This window comes from Carcharhinus amblyrhynchos, chromosome 11 (genome assembly GCF_965287045.1).
Source record: "Carcharhinus amblyrhynchos chromosome 11, sCarAmb.v2.hapA, whole genome shotgun sequence".
Lineage (NCBI taxonomy): Eukaryota > Metazoa > Chordata > Chondrichthyes > Carcharhiniformes > Carcharhinidae > Carcharhinus > Carcharhinus amblyrhynchos.
In genome coordinates this window covers 19,904,443-19,927,635 of record NC_137334.1, presented here as the reverse complement: position 1 = coordinate 19,927,635, position 23,193 = coordinate 19,904,443, and the positions used below count along the sequence as shown (strand labels likewise).

General features: G+C 48.6%; 1 protein-coding gene across 2 annotated transcripts in view; it reads right to left on the bottom strand.

Annotated features, from left to right (window-relative positions):
• LOC145349961 (hyccin 2) overlaps positions 1 to 14,837 on the bottom strand; it is a 54,354-nt gene extending 39,517 nt beyond the window's left edge. For both annotated transcript variants that reach the window (XM_080198694.1, XM_080198696.1), the window contains exons 1-3: positions 14,685 to 14,837; positions 2,191 to 2,266; positions 1,428 to 1,529 (exon numbers count right to left, since the gene is read on the bottom strand). In XM_080198694.1, the coding sequence (XP_080054820.1) occupies positions 1,428 to 1,529; positions 2,191 to 2,241 (153 nt within the window). In that variant the 5' untranslated portion in view covers positions 2,242 to 2,266; positions 14,685 to 14,837. The remainder of the gene's footprint in view (positions 1 to 1,427; positions 1,530 to 2,190; positions 2,267 to 14,684) is intronic.
• Between the last annotated feature and the right edge of the window lie 8,356 nt (positions 14,838 to 23,193).

Here is a 23,193-nt window from a genome sequence, read left to right as displayed (position 1 = left end):
TGTAACTAGTAGAGTTGACTGAGAAGAACCAGTGGATGTGATTTATTTAAACTTTTAGAAGGCTTTTAAAAGGTCTCACACAGCAGACTACTGTGTCAAGTTAAAGCATATGGGATTGCAGGTAATGTCTTGAGATGGGTAGAAAGCTGGTTGGGAGATCGGAAGCAAAGAGTTGGCATAAATGGGTCTTTTTTTCTGATTGGCAGGCAGTGACTCGTGGGTTCTGCAGGGATCAGTGCTAGGACTCTAACTGTTCACGTTATATATATTAATGATTTGGAAGAGGGAACAAAATGTATTATCTCCAAATGATTCAAAGCTGGTGGGAGGGTGAGCTGTGACGAGGATGCAGAAATGCTTCAGCGTGATTTGGACAGGCTGAGTGAGTGGGTATATGCATGACAGGTGCAGTATAATGTGGATAAATGTGAGGTTATCCACTTTGGTAGCAATAATAGGAAGACAGATTATTACCTGAATAGGTGTAAATTGAAAGAGGTGGATATTCAGTGAGACCTTGGTGTCCTCATGCATCAGTTGCTGAAAATAAGCATGCAGCTACAACAGGAGTAAAGAAGGCAATAGTTTGTTGGCCTTCATAGCGAGAGGATTTGAATATAGGGATACGGATGTTTTGCTGCAATTATATAGGGTGTTGGTGAGACACACCTGGAGTACTGTGTGCAGTTTTAGTGTCCTTATCTGAGGAAGAATGTCCTTGCTATAGGGGGAGTACAGTGAAGGTTTACCAGGCTGATTCCTGGGATGGCAGGTCTAACATATGAGGAGTGACTAAGTCAGTTAGGATTATATTCACTGGAGTTCAGAAGAGTGAGAGGGGACCTCACAGAAACTTATAAAATTCTAACAGGGATAGATGGGGTAGATTCAGAAAGAATGTTCCTGATGGTGGGGGAGTCCAGAACTAGGGGTCATAGTTTGAGGATAAGGGGTAAACCTTTTAGAACTGAGGTGAGCAGAAATTTCTTCACCCAGAGGGCGGTGAACGTGTGGAATTCACTCCCACAGAACAGAGTTCAGGCCCAAACATTGTCTGATTTCAAAAAAAAATTAGATATAGTTCTTGGGGCTAAAGAGACCAAGGGATATTGGGGGGGGAGGAATCAGGATATTGAATTTGATGATCAGCCGTGATCATAATGAATGGCTGAGCAAGCTCGAAGGGCCAAATGGCCTCCTCCAGCTTCTAGTTTATAAAATCAGAAATGAAAATCAAGACAAGCAGGATAACTGCAGGAAGCTACAGCACACAGAGCCAAGGACCTGCAGCAAGGCACAACACCTCACCTGCCAGAGCTCCTGTAACACAGGTAGCAAGTGTCAGGATTCACATCCCCTGTGGCCATTACAGAATAGGAGCTTCACCTCTCTGAGCTGACACCAGACACTCTCTGCTGGAGCCTTACCTCATTGTTGGGGTCCTGGATGACCTTGTACAGAGCCGGCACAATATCTGTCTTCTGGTGGAGGGTTGCTGCATAACAGGATATCTGATTTTCAGGTAAAGTCTATAAAAGACAGAGGGAGATAGGGAGAGGTTTCAAAGTCTGTCTTAAGGTCTCAGCATAATGGCAACAGACAGTGTTGGGCACTGAGAACCATCACAACAAAGCTTAACTACCCTTTGCCGAGCTGCCAGGGTCTAATCACACGGGCGCGAGAGTGAGAGGGGATGAGAAAGAGTGGGCATTTTACACACACAGAGACCCTCGCCATGAGCGCAAATGTGGCCTGAATGGGTGGGTGCATAGTTGCGTGCGTATGGGTATGTGGTTGCGAGTGGGTTTGAGTGCATGTACGTGTGGGTGTATGTCTGGATTTAGGTGTAGGGGTGTCCGGATCTGTGAATGTGTGGCTATGGGTGCGTGCATATGTGTATGTGTGTATGGGTGTAAGCTGGGTTGGGGAGTGTGTGTGTGTTTGTGGTGTGCGTGCTCGCAGGGTGCATGCGTGTGCCTGTTTGTCTCAGTCCTGTGATTCCATGTGACCTCAGGTGTTGCTCCTGGAGCAGTTCAGATCACTGCAGATGCTTGGGCACTTCCTGTCAGACATGTGCCCAATGGGAACAGGCAGCCCAGATAAATATTTCCACTTTAGCGGAGGGATCTCGGTGGTAGAGTGCGGATAAAGGGGAATGGCGTTCGGCATGCCCATTCACAGCGATATTACCTTGAACTGGGAGAGCCAATCCTCCACCACCCCGATGTCAGAGTCCAGCATCTTCCTGCCTATCCAGCTGAGAAACCTGAGGAGAAAACAGAGACTTCAATCCCACAGATTTGAGGAGCTCCATGTGACACACATCAATAAAACGCAGGGCAACACGGACAACAGGGACCAAGCTAGGTGGCACAGATTATTGGTAAGCGTATGGCGTTGCCATGAGACACGAACCGACTTAGTGAGTGGATAAACACTGTGGCAGATGGAGCTGAACATGGGCAATCATATGGTCAACAAAGAACAACCCAGCACGGGAAACAGGCCCTTCGGCCCAACGAGCCCGCGCCGCTGCATCCTCGTACAACTACCCTGCCCTGCGTGTCCTCCACTTTGAACAAAGATCAGAGTCTCTCTCAGTGATGAGGACCCAAGAGCTGGGGTTAAACAATAGAGACTAAGGGCTCACTGTACAAAAATCACCAGAGAGCTAAAGGGAACAGGGGTAAAACAGGATTTAGAAAGATTAATGGACAGTGGAAGTCCTGATACAACTATATGAAACTCAGGTCAGATCCCAACAGGAGTAATTGCACTCAGTTCTGGGCTAACACACCTCAGCAAAGGTGGAAAGGCCTTGGAAGGGGGTACAGTGCAGGCTGAACAGGGTTTTTGATTTGATTTATTATTGTCACATATATTAACATACAGTGAAAAGTATTGTTTCTTTTGCGCTATACAAAGCATACTGTTCATAGAGAAGGAAAGGAGAGAGTGCAGAATGTAGTGTTACAGTCATAGCTACCGTGTAGAGAAAGATGAATTTAGTGCAAGTTAAGTCCATTCAAAAGGCTGATGGCAGCAGGGAAGAAGCCGTTCTTGAATAGATTGATACGTGACCTCTGACTTTTGTATCTTTTTCCCGGTGGAAGGAAGAACGTCCGGGGCGCGTGGGGTCCTTAATTATGCTGGCTGCTTTGCCGAGGCAGTGGGAAGTGTAGGCAGAATCAATGGATGGGAGGTTGGTTTGCGTGATGGATTGGGCCACATTCACGACCCTTTGTAGTTGAATTATGAGGTAGGTTACATGGACTGGGCTTATATTTCTTAAGAACAGAAGATCAAGAGACGCTGTAATTGAGGTTATGATGATTGAAAGCTCGGGGGGGGGGGGGGGGGGTGTGTGTGTGTGCGCGCGCGCAAAGAGACCGGAACATGGGGGCAGAAACTGAAAACAGAGTCAGGAGATGAGGCAAGGAAGCAGTTCTCCACATGAAAGGTTTGTAAATTTGGAACTCAAACTTTACGCTGGGGGGAGGGGAGGAGTTAAAGAGAGGAAGAGAAGGAAACCAACAGCCTGGACAAACAGCAGGGAAAGGCTGTGTTCTGTTAGCTACCAGGCAGAATGCTGGGGGTCATTTGTCCTTTGGTTGAGGAGATAGAACCAGCAGGAATTAAGGATGCTGAATGATTGGTCCTAGCGTGGCTAGGGAAAGGAGTGAGGTAAGCTGCTGGAGATCAGTTAGGGGTGTTTTGAAAGACTGTAAGGAAAGGGCACTTGATGGTCATTGGACATCCTAACTTGGTGAAACAGGGAGAAATGAACCTACTGGAAACTGAGAGTAACCTTGCAAAGGATCCTGCAAAGGCTGTAATCCTGTGGCGAACATGGTGCACTGTATAAGTATAGCATGGGGTTATCAGACACATTCAGAAACTAACAGATGTTATCTCTTCTGTAGTTTAGTCTATTAGCTGACGCCTAACAAATGTTTGGACAATATTGTTTTTAGTTTGTTTGTTACACTAAAAGTCTTAAAACGTGACATCTTGACGTGTAAATTCCTTTGAGTCGAAATTCAAATATCTTTTTTAAAATTATCAGTCTCTTTGGGGATGGTAACAACTGCCCTGTACTCTCAATATACTGAGATCCATCAGAGAGAGGGGAAATTTCAGTCAGAGGAATCATGGCTGGTTTTCCCACTCCAGAGATTCCTCTGTCTCGGGGAGAAAGTGTTTTTACTATTGGTTTTCCAACTGACCGATTTCAGCCTCGATCACCAACTCCTTTACACGTGGTAAAGGTTACGTTCAGCCAACCTCAGTACACTGATCTCATGAGAGAGAGATTGCGGCTGATATCTGGGCTCTCAGCCTCCAAGAAACATACTCCAGAGAGGCAGGGGCCAGGAGTCTGCACTTTCATGGTATATTGGTGTACAATGTCCATTAGAAACCAGCGACTCAGAGAGCTCAAGGTACGATAGATTACAAGAGCAATACTCAAGCTATTAATGAACGTTCCTGACCCTCATGACACACAATGTCCTTGAGGCACACAAAAGCACACGTACAGTGGATTCTATCCACTAACTACATTGCTGGAGTAAGCAGAGTGTGTGATTCCTCCCCCAGCTCCCTCAAGTGCTGGATGTAACAGCAGTCAGAACACCTGCTGCCAATAACCTTGACTGAAACGGCAGTGCTCCTGGTCCCGGAATCAAGAAGCCAAACCAATGTTTGCAAAGTGCAGCAATACAGGCTGGTTACAGCATGGGAGGAGGCCATTCAGCCCATCATATCTGCACCAGCTCTCTGAATGAGCAATGCACCTAATGTTATTTGTTCACCTTCTCCCCATAACGCTGCACATTTTTCCTTTCAGATGATAATCCAAACCCCTCTTAACAGTTTCAATTCAATCTGTCTCCACCACACTTTCAGACAGTACATTCCAGACCCTAACCACTCGCTGTGCGAATCTATTTTCACCACAGCTGTCACACCAGGACATCTCTAAGCAATTGCAAGACATTCTTAAGGGGGAGGGTAAACAGCCAGAGGTCATTGTGCTTATTGGTACCAACGACATAGGTAGGAAATTTATTTCAATGCAAGAGGCCTGACTGGCAAGGCAGATGAACTCAGGGCGTGGATGGACACGTGGGACCTGGATATTATAGAATTACTGAAACATGACTAAGGGAGGGACAGGACTGACAGCTTAATGTTCCAGGATACAGATGCTATTGGAAAGATAGAACAGGAGATAAGAGAGGACAGGGAGTTGCACTTTTGATTAGGGAAAGCATCACGGCCGTACTGAGAGGGGATATATCCGAGGGTTCAGTCACTGAGTATATATGGATGGAACTAAGAAATAAGAAGGGGGAAATGACATTGATAGGGTTGTATAGGCTCCCAAATAGTCGCCAGGAAATTGAGGAGAAAATATGTAAGGAAATTACAGATAGCTCCAAGTAAAATAGGGTGGTAATAGTGGGAAATTTTAACTTTCCCAACATTCACTGGGATAACCACAGTATCAGAGGGCTGGATGGAGAGAAATTTGTTGAGTGTATTCAGGAGGAATTTCTCATCCAGTATGTGGATGGCCTGACTTGACAGGGGGCAAAACTTGACCTCCTCTTGGGAAATAAGGGCAGGCAGAGCAGGTGTTAGTGAGGGATCACTTTGGGACCACTGACCATAATTCTATTAGTTTTAAGATAGCTATGGAGAACGATAGGTCTGGCCCAAAAGTTGAAATTCTAAACTGGGGCAAGGCCAATTTTGATGATATCAGGCAGGAACTTTCAAAAGTTAACTAGGGGAATCTGTGGGAAGGTAAAGGGATGTCTGGTAAGAGGCAGGCTTTCAAAAGTGTGTTATTCAGGGTAAACACATTCCTCTTAGAGTGAAGGGCAAGGCTGGTAGAAATAGGGAACCGTGGATGACTTGGGATATTGAGGCCCTGGTCAAGAAGAAGAAAGAGGCAAACGACATGCATAGGCAGCTGGGATCAAGTGAATCCCTTGAAGAGTAAAGGGGGTATAGGAGTAGAGTTAAGAGAGAAATCAGGTGGGCAAAAAGGGGTCAAGAGATTGTTTTGGCAGGTAAGGCAAAGGAGAAGCCAAAGAGCTTCTACAAATAGATAAAGGCCAAAAGAGTAACAAGGGATAGAGCAGGGCCTCTTAAGGATCAACAAGATCATCTATGTGCGGATCCACAAGAAATGGGTGAGTTCCTAAATGAATATTTCTCATCAGTATTTATTGTTGAGAAAAGCATGGATGTTTGGGAACTTGGAGAAATAAATAGCGATGTCTTGAGGAGTTTACATATTACAGAGGAGGTGGTGATGGAAATTTTAAAGCGCATCAAGGTAGATAAATCCCCTGGATCTGATGAAGTGTATGCCAGGACATACATTCATTGTGGGGGGCTAGGGAGGAAATTTCTGGTCCCCTAGTCGAGATATTTGAATCATCGATAGTCACGGGTGAGGTGCCTGGAAATTGGAGAGTGGCAAATGCTGTGCCTTTGTTTCAAAAATGACTGCAGGGAAAAGTCTGGGAACTACAGGCCAGTGAGCCTCAACATCTGTGGTGGGTAAATTGTTGGAAGGTATTTTGAGAGACAGGATCTACAGGCATTTAGAGATGCAAGAACTGATTATGGACAGTCAGCATAGCTTTTTGAGTGGAAAATCATGTCTCAGAAATTTGATTGAGTTTTTTGAAGGGGTAACCAAGAAGGTAGATGAGGGCAGTGCAGTTATGTTGTCTACATGGACTTTAACAAGGCCTTTGACAAGGGATCGCATGGTAGGTCGTTGCATAAAGTCAAATCTCATGGGATCCAGGGTGAGGTATCTAAATGGATACAAAGTTGGCCTTTTAACAGAATGTGGAGCAGCTGGTGTTGGACTGGGGTAAAAACAAAAAGATGTCTCACAACATCAGCTTAAAGTCCAAAACGTTTAATTGTAGAAAACACCACAAGCTGTTCTGAAAGCTTGTGGCGTTTGATACAAATAAATCTGTTGGATTTAAGCTGGTGTTGTGAGACTTGTTTCTGTTTTTGACAGAAGCCAGAGGGTGGTTGCAGAGGGTTGTTTTTCAAACTGGAGGCCTGTGACCAGCAGTGTGCCTCAGGGATCAGTGCTGGGTCCACTGTTATTTGTCATTTATAATGATGATTTGAATGAGAATATCAGAGGCATGGTTAGTAAGTTTGCAGATGACACCAAGATTGGTGGCATAATGGACAGCGAAGAAAATTATCTCCAACTGCAACAGGATTTTGATTAATTGGACCAGTGGACTGACGAATGGCAGATGGAGTTTAATTTAGACAAATGCGAGGTGATGCATTTTGGTAGATTGAACCTGGGCAAGACTCACTCAGTCAATTAAAGGGCATTGAGGAGAACAAAGATCTAGGGGTACCTGTTCATAGCTCCTTGAAAGTGGAGTCACAGGTGGACAGAGTGGTGAAGGCAGCATTCGGCATGCTTGGTTTCATTGAATACAGGAGTTGGAATGTCTTGTTGAAGTTGCACAAGACATGGGTAAGGCCACACTTGAAATACTGTGTGCAATTCTGGTCACCCTATTATAGAAAGAATATTCCAAAACTAGAGAGAGTGCAGAAAAGATTTACTAGGATGCTACCAGGACTTGATGGATTGAGTTACAAGGAGAGGCTGGATAGACTGGAAATTTTTACCCTGGAGCATAGGAGGCTGAAGGGTGATCTAATAAAGATCTATAAAATAATGAGGGGCACAGATCAGCTAGATAGTCAACATCATTTCCCAAAGGAAGGGGAGTCTAAAACTAGAGGGCATAGGATTAAAGTGAGAGGGGAGAGATACAAAAGTGTCCAGAGGGCAATTTTTTCACAGAGGGTGGTGAGTGTCTGGAACAAGCTGCCAGAGGTAGTAGTAGAGACAGGTACAATTTTGTCTTTTAAAAAGCATTTAGGTAGTTATATGGATATGATAGGTATAGAAGAAAATGGGCCAAATGCAGGCAATTGGGACTAGCTTAGGGGTTTCAAAATAAAAAAGGCAGCATGGCAAGTTGGGCCGAAGGGCCTGTTTCCATGTTGTAAACCTCAATGATTCTATTCCAGATCTTAACCACTTGCTGTGTGAATCTGTCTCCACCACACTCAGTGCATTCCAGATCCTAGCTGCTCACTGCACAAGTTTAAATCCCAACACAGTAACTGGGTGGAATTTAAACTAAATTAATTAATAAATCTGTAACTAAAGTGCTGGTCTCATTAATGGTGATCATGAAATTACCAGACTTCAGTAGAAACCCATCTGGTTCATTAATGTTCTACAGGGAAGGAAATTTGCCGTCCTTACCCGGTCTGGCCTATATGTGACTCTAAATCCACAGCAACGCTGAGTTGAACTGCTCCTCCGAAGTGGCCGAGTGAGGCGCTCAGTTGTATCAAACTGGTGCAGGAAAGAAGCTGTTCAAGGAGACTGCTCACTGCCAACTTCTTAAGGGGCGAGTGAGGATGGGCAACAAATGCTGGCCTGGCCCACCATCCACGAAGGAGTGGATGAAAAAAACTCCACAAACTGCAATGTTAGCCGAGGAAACCTGCTGTGAAGGGAGCTTCACTCTTCTGAAAACCAGAGTATATTGTGGCAGAGAGAGCACCCTCCAAAAAAAAACCCCCTCTTACTCTGGTTTTAAGCATAACCATTTTGAAAGTGGCACTGATAATTAAGATCCATCTGATTATTTTCTTTTAGTCTTTCTTATTTATTCACTACTCCTGCTTTACAATTTACATCCTGCAATAAACTGAAGGTTATTTTTGGCCTGCGTTTTATATGCAGGAAGCATTTTTTTTAAATGCTCTCAAGTCTATTTACGACATCAATAGTGGAAAGGACTCCACTCCTGTGAGAGATGCTACTGGCAATGAACTTGTGCTAAAAGCACTGGGTTGGAGCTCAGATTATCAGAATCTCAACAGGAACTGCCGCGGTTAGGCAGTTAATCAGTCATAGAAGATTGGCACAACATTGCAGTACACAGACTGCAGAGGGAAGAAGCTAATACAATGCACTAAGTGGAGGTAAAGGACTGTACAGCTCACATATTGGGAGCACAGAAGGATTCCAGACAGAATGGAGGCGACAACTGGACCCCAGCATTGGAGGTGGATTCCTAGATCTGGACACTGTCCCACTGGGAGGGAGTCTGTTGTAGACTAGGAGAGCAGGTACCGTGGTGACACCTCTCGCAAAGCATCCCGCCGCATTCGGCGCGGAGGCTCGTACCTGGCAGGGGATCTGGTCGCACCAGAGTCCTGCTCTGTCCAAGGCCCCAAGAAACTACAAAGGATTGTGAATGTAGCCCAATCCATCACACAAACCAGCCTCCCATCCATTGACTCTGTCTACATTCCCACTGCCTCGGAAAAGCAGCCAGTATAATTAAGGACCCCACATCCTCCAACATTCTCTCTTCCACCTTCTTCTGGCAGGAAAAAGATATAAAAGTCTGAGGGCACTTACCAACTGACTCAAGAACAGCTTCTTCCCTACTGCTGTCAGACTTTTGAATGTACCTAGCTCACATTAAGTTGATCTTTCTCTAAATCCTAGCTATGACTGTAACACTAAGAACATAAGAAATAGGAGCAGGAGTAGGCCATCTAGCCCTTCGAGCCTGCCCTGCCATTCAATAAGATCATGGCTGATCTGAAGTGGCTCAGCTCCACTTTCCCGCTTTCACCCCATAACCCTTAATTCCCTTGCCTACCAAAAACCTATCTACCCATGTCTTAAATATATTTAGCGAGGCAGCCTCCACCACTTCAACGGGCAGAGAATTCCAGAGATTCACCACCCTTTGAGTGAAGAAGTTCCTCCTCAACTCCATTCTAAACTGCTCCCCCCTTATCTTGAGGCTGTGCCCTCTAGTCCTGCTGTCCTTTCTGAGCTGGAAGAATCTCTCTACCTCTACCCTATCCGTCCCCTTCATTATCTTATACGTCTCTATAAGATCCCCCCTCATCCTTCTAAACTCCAACGAGTACAGACCCAGTCTATTTCGTCTCTCTTCATAGTCCAACCCCCTCATCTCCGGTATCAGCCTAGTGAACCTCCTCTGCACTCCCTCCAAGGCCAAAATATCCTTGCGCAAGTGCGGCGACCAAAACTGCACACTGTGCTCCAGCTGCGGCCTCACCAGTACCCTGTACAGTTGCAGCAAGACCTCCCTGCTTTTATATTCTATCCCCTCGCTATACAGGCCAGCATCCCATTCGCCTTCTTGATCACCTGCTGCATCTGCAGACTGAGTTTTTGCGACTCATGCGCAAGGACCCCCAGGTCTACATTCTGCACCCTTTCCTTTCCTTCTCTATGAACGGTATGCTTTGTTTGTATAATGCGCAAAAAACAATATTTTTCAATGTACACTAATACATGTGACAATAATAAATCAAATCGAATTACTGCCATCAGGGAAGGAGCAAAGTTAGAGAGTCATTTATGTCATAGGAGGGGACTATTCTGCCCATCAAATCCATGCCGGCTCTTAGATAGCTGTAAGATCAGCCCCATTCCCCCGCTCCATCCCCGTGACCCTCAAGAGCCCATTGGGTTTCATCTTGAAATCACTGGTCACCTGCGTTTTCACCCAGCCCCTTGTCGGCTGCAAGTTCCAGACCATACCCTCGGCCGGTTTAAAAAGTTCTTCCTCACAGCCCCTCGGCCCCAACACCCATCTCTACAACCACTAACTCACTCATCCCATCAACAAAGCACCCCCAAAAAACTGAAGTCCAAAAATGTGTGGGTTAGATTGATTGGCCATGCTAAAATTGTCCCTTAGTGTCCGAGGATGTGTAGGTTTGAGGGAATAGTGGGGCAAATGTGAGGGATTAGTGGGGAGAGAGCTTGGACTGTAGTGGGTGCAGACTCGATGGGCCGCATGGCCTCCTTCTGTACAGTAAGGACTTGATGATTTCTACGAACGTACAGCTTTCAAACACCAACTCACTCACCTCACAACAAACTCCCAAAACAATCCATCCTTAAATTGAATACCTAGTCTGGGGACACCACCCTCACCCCGGTTTCTTCCCACAATCCAAAGATTGTGCAGGTTAGGCTGATTGACCATGCGAAATTGACCCTAGCGTCAGGGCGTTAGTCGAGTAAATAAGTGAGGTTATGGGAATAGAGCCTGGGTGGGAATGTGGTCCGGCACACTCGATGGGCCGAATGACCGCCTTCTGCACTGTAGGGATTCTGATGATTCAGCTCCTATTCTGGCTAAGCGTTTCACAAATGGTCATATAAGGGCAAAGAAGACTGAACTCAGTTCACACCTTGCTCAGTTTCTAATCCATACTGTACTGCAACATTCCACCAAACGTTCCAACACAGCAGACACTCAGAAATCATTGAAGGTGGCAGACAGGTAGAGGGTGTATCTAATAAAACATGCAGCATCCCAGGCTTTGGGAACATAGGCATATTGGTTCAGACCCTACTGCAGCATTGTGCCCAGTTCTAGATGCTGTACTTTCGGAAAGATACAAAGGCACTGGCAAGAGAGGAAAGATTTGAGAAAAGTTCCAGGGATAAGGAACGTCAGTAATGTGGGTAGACTGGACAAGTCTGAGGGGAGAGGGTGTGGTATTCCTTCCTTGGAGTGAATTTGATTTAATTGTCACATGTATTGGGATACAGTGAAAAGTATTACTTCTTGCACGCTGTACAGACAAAGCATACCGTTCGTAGAGAAGGAGAGAGTGCAGAAAAATGTAGTGAAACAATCACAGCTAGGACGTAGAGAAAGATCAACTTAACGTGAGGTAGGTCCATTCAAAAGTCTGACAGCAGCAGCAGGGAAGAAGCTGTCCTTGAGTCGGTGGATACACGATCTCAGACTTTTGTATCTTTTTCCCAACGAAACGCGGCGGAAGTGTGTGTGCCCGGAGTGCATGGGGTTCTTAATTATGCTGGCTGCTTTGCCGAGGCAGCGGGAAGTGTAGACAGAGTCAACGGATGGGAGGCTGGTTTGTGTGATGGATTGGGCTACATTCACAACCTTTAGTAGTTTCTTGTCGTCTTGGGCAGAGCAGGAGCCATACCAAACTGTGATAAAACCAGAAAGAGTGCTTTCTATGGTGCATCTGTAAAAGTTCGAGAGAAGATTTGATGGAGATTTTCAAAATCGTGAGGGGTCTGGACAAGTGTAGAAAGTGAGAAAGCGTTCCCACAGGTGGAAGGCGCAAGAATGAGACAGATTTAAGGTGAACAAAATAAGCAGTGGCGACATGAACCACAGAACCCCTACAGTGCAGAAGCAGGTCATTCGGCCCATCCAGTCTGTACGGACTCTGAGCAGCATTCTGTTCAGCACCCACACTACAAGGATGAATCTGTGTAATTCCAAAAGGGAGTGGGCAGCACCATACTGGATATTGAAGCACAAAGCAGGCCACGGGCAGGTTCTGCTCAACCCCTCGACACTCCAGCTGTGGGAGAGAGCACTATGGCATCCTCACTACTCAAAGCCAACTGACAATCAATGAATCACGTTTAGTTTGTGGCAGGATGCGTGAGAGAACACTGACTGCGACCAAGACTTAAACACCATTCACAGCACTGCTGCATATGGTCACTGCAGGGAGGCACAGAACATGCACCACAAACAGGAAAAAACATGGGACAAATTGTGAAAAGACAGCCCAGTTTTGGGTACGAATCCGCACGTGCACCGGGTTACAGCCTGCCGGCGTGCATGCATACATTTGGACGCACTCGATTACAGACTCACGCTCCGTTACAAGCCCTAAACATGGATGCACTCGATTACTAACCCATACACATACACATGCACATGCACACTCTATTAGATTTAGACGCGCGCAATTGGTTAGACACAAACACCTGTGCACATGAACAGTGCCCCCTGCACCCGCCCTCTGTTCAGCACCCACCCCTGTGCCTGACCTGCCGTTCCGTGCCTGCACCTGCACCTCCCCCCCCCCCCCGTGCTTGTCCTCCGTCCCGCGCCCACCACCCTGCTCCGTTCGCACTTGCCCTCCGTTCCGCGCCTGCCCCTGCGCCCGACCCGGCGTTCTGCGCCCACACCCGCCATCCTGCTCCGTCCGCGCTTGCTCTCCGTTCCACGCCCACGCGCCCCCCCCACCCCTGTCTGTGCCTGCCCTCCGCTCCGCCCCTGATATCCACTCCAGGCCTGCCGCCTCCCACCCCCGTTCCAGGTCTGCCCACACGTGTGCGCGAGCCCTCCATTCTGCACACTCCGTTCCAGACGCACACGCCTTTTGTTCCGGACTCACATACTCGTGCACTCGATGACAGAACCGCACACTTGAACTGGAAAACGATACGCACATTCATACACCCCAGATTACAAATGCAAATGCAGTTACACGCATATGCTCAATAACAGAACACAGACCAGGCGCACGCGCCGGGCGACAGTCGCACAAACGCGCGCGCGCACCTGGTCTGTGTTCTGTTATTGAGCATGTGCGTGTAACTGCATTTGCATTTGTAATCTGGGGTGTATGAATGTGCATATCGTATTCCAGTTCAAGTGTGTGGTTCTGTCATCGAGTGCACGAGTATGAGAGTCCGGAACAAAAGGCGTGTGCGTCTGGAACGGAGTGTGCAGAATGGAGGGCTCGCGCACACGTGTGGGCGACAGTCGCACAGACACGCGCGCGCGCACACGCACAGGTTGACAGCCGCACAGGCGCGCACACGCACAGGGTGACAGCCGCACAGGCGCGCACACGCACAGGGTGACAGCCGCACAGGCGCGCACACGCACAGGGTGACAGCCGCACAGGCGCGCACACGCACAGGGTGACAGCCGCACAGGCGCGCACACGCACAGGGTGACAGCCGCACAGGCGCGCACACGCACAGGGTGACAGCCGCACAGGCGCGCACACGCACAGGGTGACAGCCGCACAGGCGCGCACACGCACAGGGTGACAGCCGCACAGGCGCGCACACGCACAGGGTGACAGCCGCACAGGCGCGCACACGCACAGGGTGACAGCCGCACAGGCGCGCACACGCACAGGGTGACAGCCGCACAGGCGCGCACACGCACAGGGTGACAGCCGCACAGGCGCGCACACGCACAGGGTGACAGCCGCACAGGCGCGCACACGCACAGAGTGACAGCCGCACAGGCGCGCACACGCACAGGGTGACAGCCGCACAGGCACACACACAGGGTGACAGTCGCACAGGCACACACACAGGGTGACAGTCGCACAGGCACACACACACAGGGTGACAGTCGCACAGGCACACACACACACACAGGGTGACAGTCGCACAGGCACACACACACAGGGTGACAGTCGCACAGACACACACACAGGGTGACAGTCGCACAGACACACACACAGGGTGACAGTCGCACAGACACACACACAGGGTGACAGTCGCACAGACACACACACAGGGTGACAGTCGCACAGACACACACACAGGGTGACAGTCGCACAGACACACACACACAGGGTGACAGTCGCACAGACACACACACAGGGTGACAGTCGCACAGGCACACACACAGGGTGACAGTCGCACAGACACACACACAGGGTGACACAGTCTCTCTGGGTATTTAGGCCTCGGGCCTCCCTTTCTCTCTCCGCGGCTCTCTCCTCCCCGGGCTCACCGTGCTGCCGCGGCCCGGGCCTGTCTGTCTGTCGGTGCCGGTGCTCCGGGGCCGGTGCGGGGCTCAGGGCGCTCACTGGCGGCGCGGGAAGGCCCCGCTCCGGCCTCCCGGCTCCATCCGCTCCGCAACAAGGCCCTGCCCCGCCGGGCCCCCCGCCCCGGGCAGCACCACCTGCTGCCATTGGCCCGCCACCTGCCTCCATCCACATCGCCCATTGGTCGCGCCTCTCCGCCAATCAGAGTGCCACTGCTGCCGGGATAGGGTGGTCCCAGCCGCTCGGGGCACTCTGGGAGGTGGCACTGCCATTGCTGCCGAATCCTGACACTCAGAAACAGGCGTCTGGAGAAGGGAGAAACCCAGGGAACAGGCAGCTGCAGGGGCGAGAAACCCCAGGACTATCCACTTTGGGAAGCAGACAGCAGGCAACAATCCCAAGACTGTCTCCCCCTCGGGCAACAGGCAGCTGATGGGAGGAGAAACGCAGTAAGAAGTCTCACAACACCAGGTTAAAGTCCAGCAGGTTTATTTAGTAGCAAAAGCCACTAGCTTTCGGGCCTCTGACCCTTCGTCAGGTGAGTGGAGAGTTCTGATCACAGAGAGTTCTCCTGAGGGACAAACCCCCAGGACTGTTCCCCACGCCAAGCAATAGGCAGTTGGGGCAAAGAGAAACCCCAGCACTGTCCCCTGCCTTCAGTATGAGAGTCTCCCGATCCTGTCATACAGAGGAGTGCTGCTCTTTATCTGAATGCACGAAGCATTCGGAATAAAGTGGATGAGCTGGTGGCGCAGATCAGCACAAATGGATATGATCTGGTGGCCATTACAGAGACGTGGCTGCAAGGTGACAGGGACTGGGAACTGAATGTCCAGGGGTATCAAGTGTTTAGGAAGGATAGGCGGGAGGAAAAAGGGGGGGGGTAGCACTGCTGATTAAGGATAGCATCAGGGTGGTAGCAAGGGATGATATAGGAACCAAACAGCAGAAAGTGGAATCATTGTGGATGGAGATTAGGAACAGCAAAGGGAGGAAGACGCTGGTGGGTGTCGTCTATAGGCCCCTGAATAATGATCTGGAGGTGGGGTGGGCTGTTAACGCGCAAATAAGTGCGGCGTGCAGGAATGGAACAGCCATAATTATGGGGGATTTCAATCTACATATTGATTGGTCGACCCATGTTGGACGCGGTGGGGTCGAGGAGGAGTTCTTGGAATGCTGCCGGGATAGTTTCCTTGAACAGTGTGTGTTGGAGCCGACGAGGGAGCGAGCTATCTTGGATCTGGTGTTATGTAATGAGGCGGGTAGAATTGGGGACCTTGTGGTGAAGGATCCTCTTGGGGAGAGTGATCATTGTATGGTGGCGTTTCTGGTGCAGATGGAGGAGGAGAAAGTGGGTTCCCGGACACGTGTCCTTTGTTTGAACAGAGGGGAGTACGGTAGGATGAGAGAAGAATTGGCGAATGTTGACTGGGGGAGCGCGTTGGAAGGTAGGTCTGCTGAGGAGCAGTGGAGGATCTTTAAGGAGATCTTTCTTAGTGCTCAGCAGAAATTTATTCCGATGGTTAAAAAGGACCGTAGGAGGAGAGGTAATAAGCCGTGGATAACGAAGGAGGTGAAGGAAAGTGTTAAATTAAAAGCAGAGGCGTTTAGAGTAGCTAAGAGTAGTGGGCGAGAAGAGGATTGGGAGAGGTTTAAATGTCAAGAAAGATTGACAAAGAAGTTGATAAAGAAGGGAAGGAGAAACTATGAAGCTGGGCTAGCGCTTAATATAAAAAAGGATAGCAAGAGTTTTTATAAATATATAAAAAGAAAGAGGCTGGCTAGGGTGAATGTTGGACCCTTAGAGGATGAGAGGGGGGACTTAGTGGTAGGGGATGGGGAAATGGCTGAGGTCTTGAATAACTTTTTTGTTTTGGTCTTCACGGAGGAGGACATGAATAATTTGCCGGGTGTTAGCGATGGAAAGGTGGTAGGACTGGAGGGTCTCAATGACATTATTGTTACTAGAGAGGCGGTGCTCGACAGACTGGAGGGACTGATTGTGGACAAGTCCCCAGGACCGGATGGAATGCATCCGAGGGTTCTGAAAGAAATGGCGGAGGTGATAGTGGATGCCTTGGTGGTTATTTTCCAAACGTCGCTGGATTCTGGGGAAGTGCCGGAAGATTGGAAAACGGCTAATGTTACGCCGTTGTTTAAGAAGGGTGGCAGGCTAAAGGCAGGGAATTATAGGCCGGTTAGTTTAACGTCTGTTGTAGGTAAAATGTTAGAATCCGTCATCAAGGAGGAAATAGCGAGGCATCTTGAGGGGCATTGCTTGATAGAGCAGACGCAGCATGGTTTCATTAAGGGGAACTCATGTCTGACAAATTTATTGGAGTTCTATGAGGATGTGTCTAGGGCGGTGGATAGAGGAGAGCCGGTGGATGTGGTCTTTCTTGATTTTCAGAAGGCGTTTGACAAGGTACCTCACAAGAGGTTATTGCAGAAGGTAAGGGGGCATGGAGTTGGGGGTAGGGTGTTAGCGTGGATAGAGGATTGGTTGTCAAATAGGATAAAGTCTGACAACACCAGGTTTTAGTCCAACCTATTTATTTGATAATATACTCACAAGCTTTTGGGGTTAGCCCCTTCGTCAGGTGAATGGAGAGTTCTGACCTCAGACAGAGCATATAAAGCACAGACAGTTTAGAGATTACTGATTAGAATGCGAATCCAGACCAGATTCATCAGCCGCACTCACAAGACAGCCCCGAACATCACCCAAGCACAACGCAACGCCATCCACGCTCTCAAGACAAACCGCAACATTGTCATCAAACCAGCAGACAAAGGAGGGGCCATCGTCATACTGAACAGAACGGATTACTGTAAAGAAGTGTACCGACAACTAAACAATGAGGAACACTACAGACAATTACCCACAGATCCGACCAAAGAACACACTCGTCAACTCAACAATCTGATCAAGACCTTTGATCCGGACCTTCAGAGCACCCTCCGTGCTCTCATTCCACGTACTCCCCGCATTGGAGATCTCTACTGCCTCCCAAAGATACACAAGGCAAACACACCTGGCTGTCCCATCGTATCGGGCAATGGAACTCTGTGTGAGAACCTCTCCGGCTACGTCGAGGGCATCCTGAAACCCATTGTACAAAGAACCCCCAGCTTTTGTCGCGACACTACGGACTTCCTACTGAAACTCAGCACACACGGAGCAGTTGAACCAGGGACACTCCTCGTCACAATGGATGTCTCAGCGCTCTACACCAACATCCCCCACAACGATGGCATTGCTGCGACTGCCTCAGTACTCAATGCAGACAACTGCCAGTTTCCAGATGCAATTTTACAACTCATCCGCTTTATCCTGGACCACAATGTCTTCACCTTCAACAACCAGTTTTTCATCCAGACACATGGAACAGCCATGGGGACCAAATTTGCACCTCAATATGCCAACACCTTCATGCACAGGTTCAAACAAGACTTCTTCACTGCACAGAATCTTCAACCGATGCTGTAGACTAGATACATCGATGACATTTTCTTCCTTTGGCCTCATGGTGAACAATCACTGAAACAACTATATGATGATATCAACAAATTCCACCCCACCATCAGACTCACCATGGACTATTCCCCAGAATCAGTTGCATTCTTGGACACACGCATCTCCATTAAGGACGGTCACCTCAGCACCTCACTGTACCGCAAGCCCACAGACAATCTCACAATGCTCCACTTCTCCAGTTTCCACCCTAAACATGTTAAAGAAGCCATTCCCTATGGACAAGCCCTCCGTATACACAGGATTTGCTCAGATGAGGAGGATCGTGACAGACACCTCCAGACCCTGAAAGATGCCCTCATAAGAACAGGATATGGTGCTCGACTCATAGATCGGCAGTTCCGATGCGCCACAGCGAGAAACCGCACCGATCTCCTCAGAAGGCAAACACAGGACACAGTGGACAGAGTACCCTTCGTCGTCCAGTACTTCCCCGGAGCGGAGAAGCTACGACATCTTCTCCGGAGTCTTCAACATATCACTGATGAAGACGAACATCTCGCCAGGGCTATCCCCACACCCCCACTTCTTGCTTTCAGACAACTACACAACCTCAAACAGGCCATTGTTCGCAGCAAACTACCCAGCCTTCAGGAGAACAGTGACCACAATACCACACAACCCTGTCACAGCAACCTCTGCAAGACATGCCGGATCATCGACATGGATACCATCATCACACGTGAGAATACCATCCACCAGGTACATGGTAAATACTCTTGCAACTCGGCCAACATTGTCTACCTGATACGTTGCAAGAAAGGATGTCCCGAAGCATGGTACATTGGGGAGACCATGCAGACGCTACGACAACGGATGAATGAACATCGCTCGACAGTCACCAGGCAAGACTGTTCCCTTCCTGTTGGCGAACACTTCAGTGGTCACGGGTATTCAGCCTCTGACCTTCGGGTAAGCATTCTCCAAGGCGGCCTTCACGACACACGACAGCGCAGAGTCGCTGAACAGAGACTGATAGCCAAGTTCCGCACACATGAGGACGGTCTTGGGTTCATGTCGCACTACCTGTAACCCCCGTGACTTGCCTGGGTTTGCAAAACCTCACTTACTGTCCTGTCTGGAGACAATACACATCTCTTTAAACTGTGATCAGTGCTCCTTCCACTCACATTATCAGCCACTTCAGGTCTTGAACAGCAGGTTAGGTGTAAGGATTCACATTCTAATCAGTAATCTGTAAACTGTCTGTGCTTTATATGCTCTGTCTGAGGCCAGAACTCTCCATTCACCTGACGAAGGGGCTAACCCCGAAAGCTTGTGAGTATATTATCAAATAAATAGGTTGGACTAAAACCTGGTGTTGTCAGACTTTTTACTGTGTTTACGCCAGTCCAACGCCGGCATACCCACATCATGTCAAATAGGAGGCAGAGAGTGGGGGTTAATGGGTGCTATTCAGATTGGCGGTTGGTGACTAGTGGAGTGCCCCAGGGGTCAGTGCTGGGGCCTCAGCTATTTACCATTTATATAGATGATCTGGAGGAGGGAACCGAGTGTATGGTGTTGAAATTTGCTGATGACACCAAGATTGGTGGAACGGCAAATTGCGCGGAGAGTGTGGAGAGTCTGCAGAAGGATCTAGATAGGCTGGGCGAATGGGCCAGGAACAGGCAAATGGAATTTAATGTTGGCAAGTGCGAGGTGGTCCACTTTGGTAGGAATAATGGTAGGAAGGACTATTACTTACGTGGCGAAAAACTGCAGCAGGCGACGGTGCAGAGGGACCTCGGGGTCCTTGTGCATGAGTCGCAAAAACCCAGCCTGCAGGTGCAGCAGGTGGTCAGGAAGGCGAATGGGATGCTGGCCTTCATAGCGAGGGGGATTGAATATAAAAGTAGGGAGGTCTTTCTGCAGCTGTATAGGGCATTGGTGAGGCCGCAGCTGGAGTACTGTGTGCAGTTTTGGGCGCCGCACTTACGCAAGGATATTTTGGCCTTGGAGGGAGTGCAGAGGAGGTTTACTAGGCTGATACCGGAGTTGAGGGGCTTGAGCTATGAGGAGAGGCTGAATAAACTAGGCTTGTACTCGTTAGAGTTTAGAAGAATGAGGGGAGATCTCATTGAGACATATAAGATGATGAATGGGATGGATAGGATAGAGGTGGAGAGACTCTTCCTGCTCAGAAAGGACAGTAGGACTAGGGGGCACAGCCTCAAGATAAAGGGGGGGTGGTTTAGAACGGAATTGAGGAGGAACTTCTTCACTCAAAGGGTGGTGAATCTCTGGAATTCTCTGCCCGTTGAAGTGGTGGAGGCTGCCTCGCTAAATATTTTTAAGACGCGGGTTGATGGGTTTTTGATAAGCGAGGGGATTAAGGGTTATGGGGAGAGGGCGGGAATGTGGAACTGAGCCATGACAGATCAGCCATGATCTTATTGAATGGCGGGGCAGGCTCGAAGGGCTAGATGGCCTACTCCTGCTCCTATTTCTTATGTTCTTATGTAACCGACTGCATCAGACTTTGAATAGGCCAACCTTATATTCAGTTCATCTTTTTCTGCACGCTACTTCTAACTGTAACACTACATTCTGTACCCTCTCCTTTGGTGGCACAGTGGTTTGCATTACTGCCTCATAGCACCAAGGACCTAGGTTTGATTCCCAGCTTGGGTCACTGTCTGTATGGAGTATGATGTGGGTATGCCGGTGTTGGACTGGCGTAAACACAGTAAAAAGTCTGACAACACCAGGTTTTAGTCCAACCTATTTATTTGATAATATACTCACAAGCTTTCGAGGGACACCCTCTTCTTCAGGTGAATGGAGAGTTCTGGCCTCAGACAGAGCATATAAAGCACAGACAGTTTAGTAATCTCTAAACTGTCTGTGCTTTATATGCTCTGTCTGAGGCCAGAACTCTCCATTCACCTGAAGAAGAGGGTGTCCCTCGAAAGCTTGTGAGTATATTATCAAATAAATAGGTTGGACTAAAACCTGGTGTTGTCAGACTTTTTACTGTGTATGGAGTATGCATGTTCTCCCCATGTGCTCCAGGTGCTCCAGTCTCCTCCCACAGTCCGAAAGACATGTATTGACCATGCTGAATTCTCCCTCAGTGTACACTGGAGTGTGATGACTGGGGGATTTTCACAGTAACTTCATTGCAGTGTTCAGGTAAGCCTACTTGGGCCTAATAAATAAATTTTAAACTGTCCTTCCTTCTCAGTCACACCCCTCAATCTCCCCACCATCATTTTCAAACAGTAGACTCAATCACCCTCAGCAGGCCGCTCCTTGATTCTCTTCCCTCCACACCTATGGCAGACAAAGGTCATGCTGCAAAGCCTGTTCTCCCGGGCTCATTCCCCACCACCACCCCCGCTGGAACAGTGACACAGTGGTTGGCAATGCTGCTTCACAGCTCCAGAATAAAGAACAGCTTTTTGTTTACTAATTTATGGGATGTGAGCGTTGCTGGCTAGACCAGCATTTATTGCTCATCCCTGAGGGGTTTAAGAGTCAACCGCATTGCTGTGGCTCTGGAATTACATGTAAGTCAGACCATGTAAGGACGGCAGATTTCCTTCCCTAAAGGGAACTAGATGGGTTTTCCTGAAAATCAACAATGGTTCCATGGTCATCAGTAGAATCTTAGTTCCAGATATTTTTTATTGAATTCAAATTTCACCATCTGCCATGGTGGGATTTGAACCCAGGTCCCTGGAGCATTACCCTGGGTCTCTGGGTTAGTACTCCAGCAAGAATACCACTATATCACTGCCTGTTTCAGCAGACGAGAGCAAGACCCAAGCCTGGGCTAGATTTTCCTGCCCTTCCTGCCAGCAGGAAGTCGACCCTGTATGACGTGTTCCCTGGTGGCATGGCTGGTGAGCAACAAGAATGCCCGTTGACAGGATGTTGCCTGGTATAGAGGGCATTAGCTCTGAGGAGAGATTGGAGAAACTTGGTGTGTTCTTACTGGAACGACAGGGGTTGAGGGGCGACCTGATAGAAGTCTACAAGATTATGAGGGGCATGGATAGAGTGGATAGTCAGAAGCTTTTTCCCAGGGTGGAAGAGTCAATTATTAGGGGGCATAGGTTTAAGGTGCGAAAGGCATGGTTTAAAGCAGATGCACGAGGCAAGTTTTTTACACAGAGGGTGGTGGGTACCTGGAACTCGCTTCCAGGGGATGTAGTGGAAGCAGATACAATAGTGACTTTTAAGGGGTGTCTGGACAAATACATGAATAAGGTGGAAATAGAGGGATATGCTCCCTGGAAAGGTAAGGGGTTTTAATTCAGACAGGCAGCATGATTGGTGCAGACTTGGAGGGCTGAAGGGCCTGTTCCTGTGCTGTAATTTTCTTTGTTATTTTCTTTCTCTTTGACTTGGGCAGGCCTGGCAGATCTTGCTCCTCCACCGTAGAGAGTAAACCCATCACAGGGTTGGGGGGTGGTGGGGGGGGGAAATCCCAGCCAGTGTTATAAGTGATCATGCCAGATCTGGCAGTGAACAGCTAAACCAATTGTCTACCGGATCTTTTCAAGTCTGTGGTCCTTGCACTTGAGGGTCTGGAGATGAGGGCTTTACCAGGGGAATGAGAGAGAGGGAGAATTGTGGTTGTAACGGGGACACCAGCAGTAAATGTGGAGGTGAGGGAGGGCTGTAATTGCTGCAGAAAAATTGTCACAGAAGTTAGGTAGTTGGGATTTTGAGAGCGCAAGTATAAGTGAACCAGGGGATGGATACACAAAGAGGTAGGGTTTAGAGTGGGAAAATAGTGGGGAAATTGGTCAGAGATAGGCATATCTGTGACTCATACCATGAGCATATGGATGCCGTGTGAGAAGGCACGGTCCAGCAGCTGGCCATGGATATGGGGTGGAGAGTTCATGTGGATGGTTCGATTAAGGGAAGAGTAGGAGGGCAGTGAACTCAAGAGGAGAGTGAGTATGATGAATCTGGGGATTAAT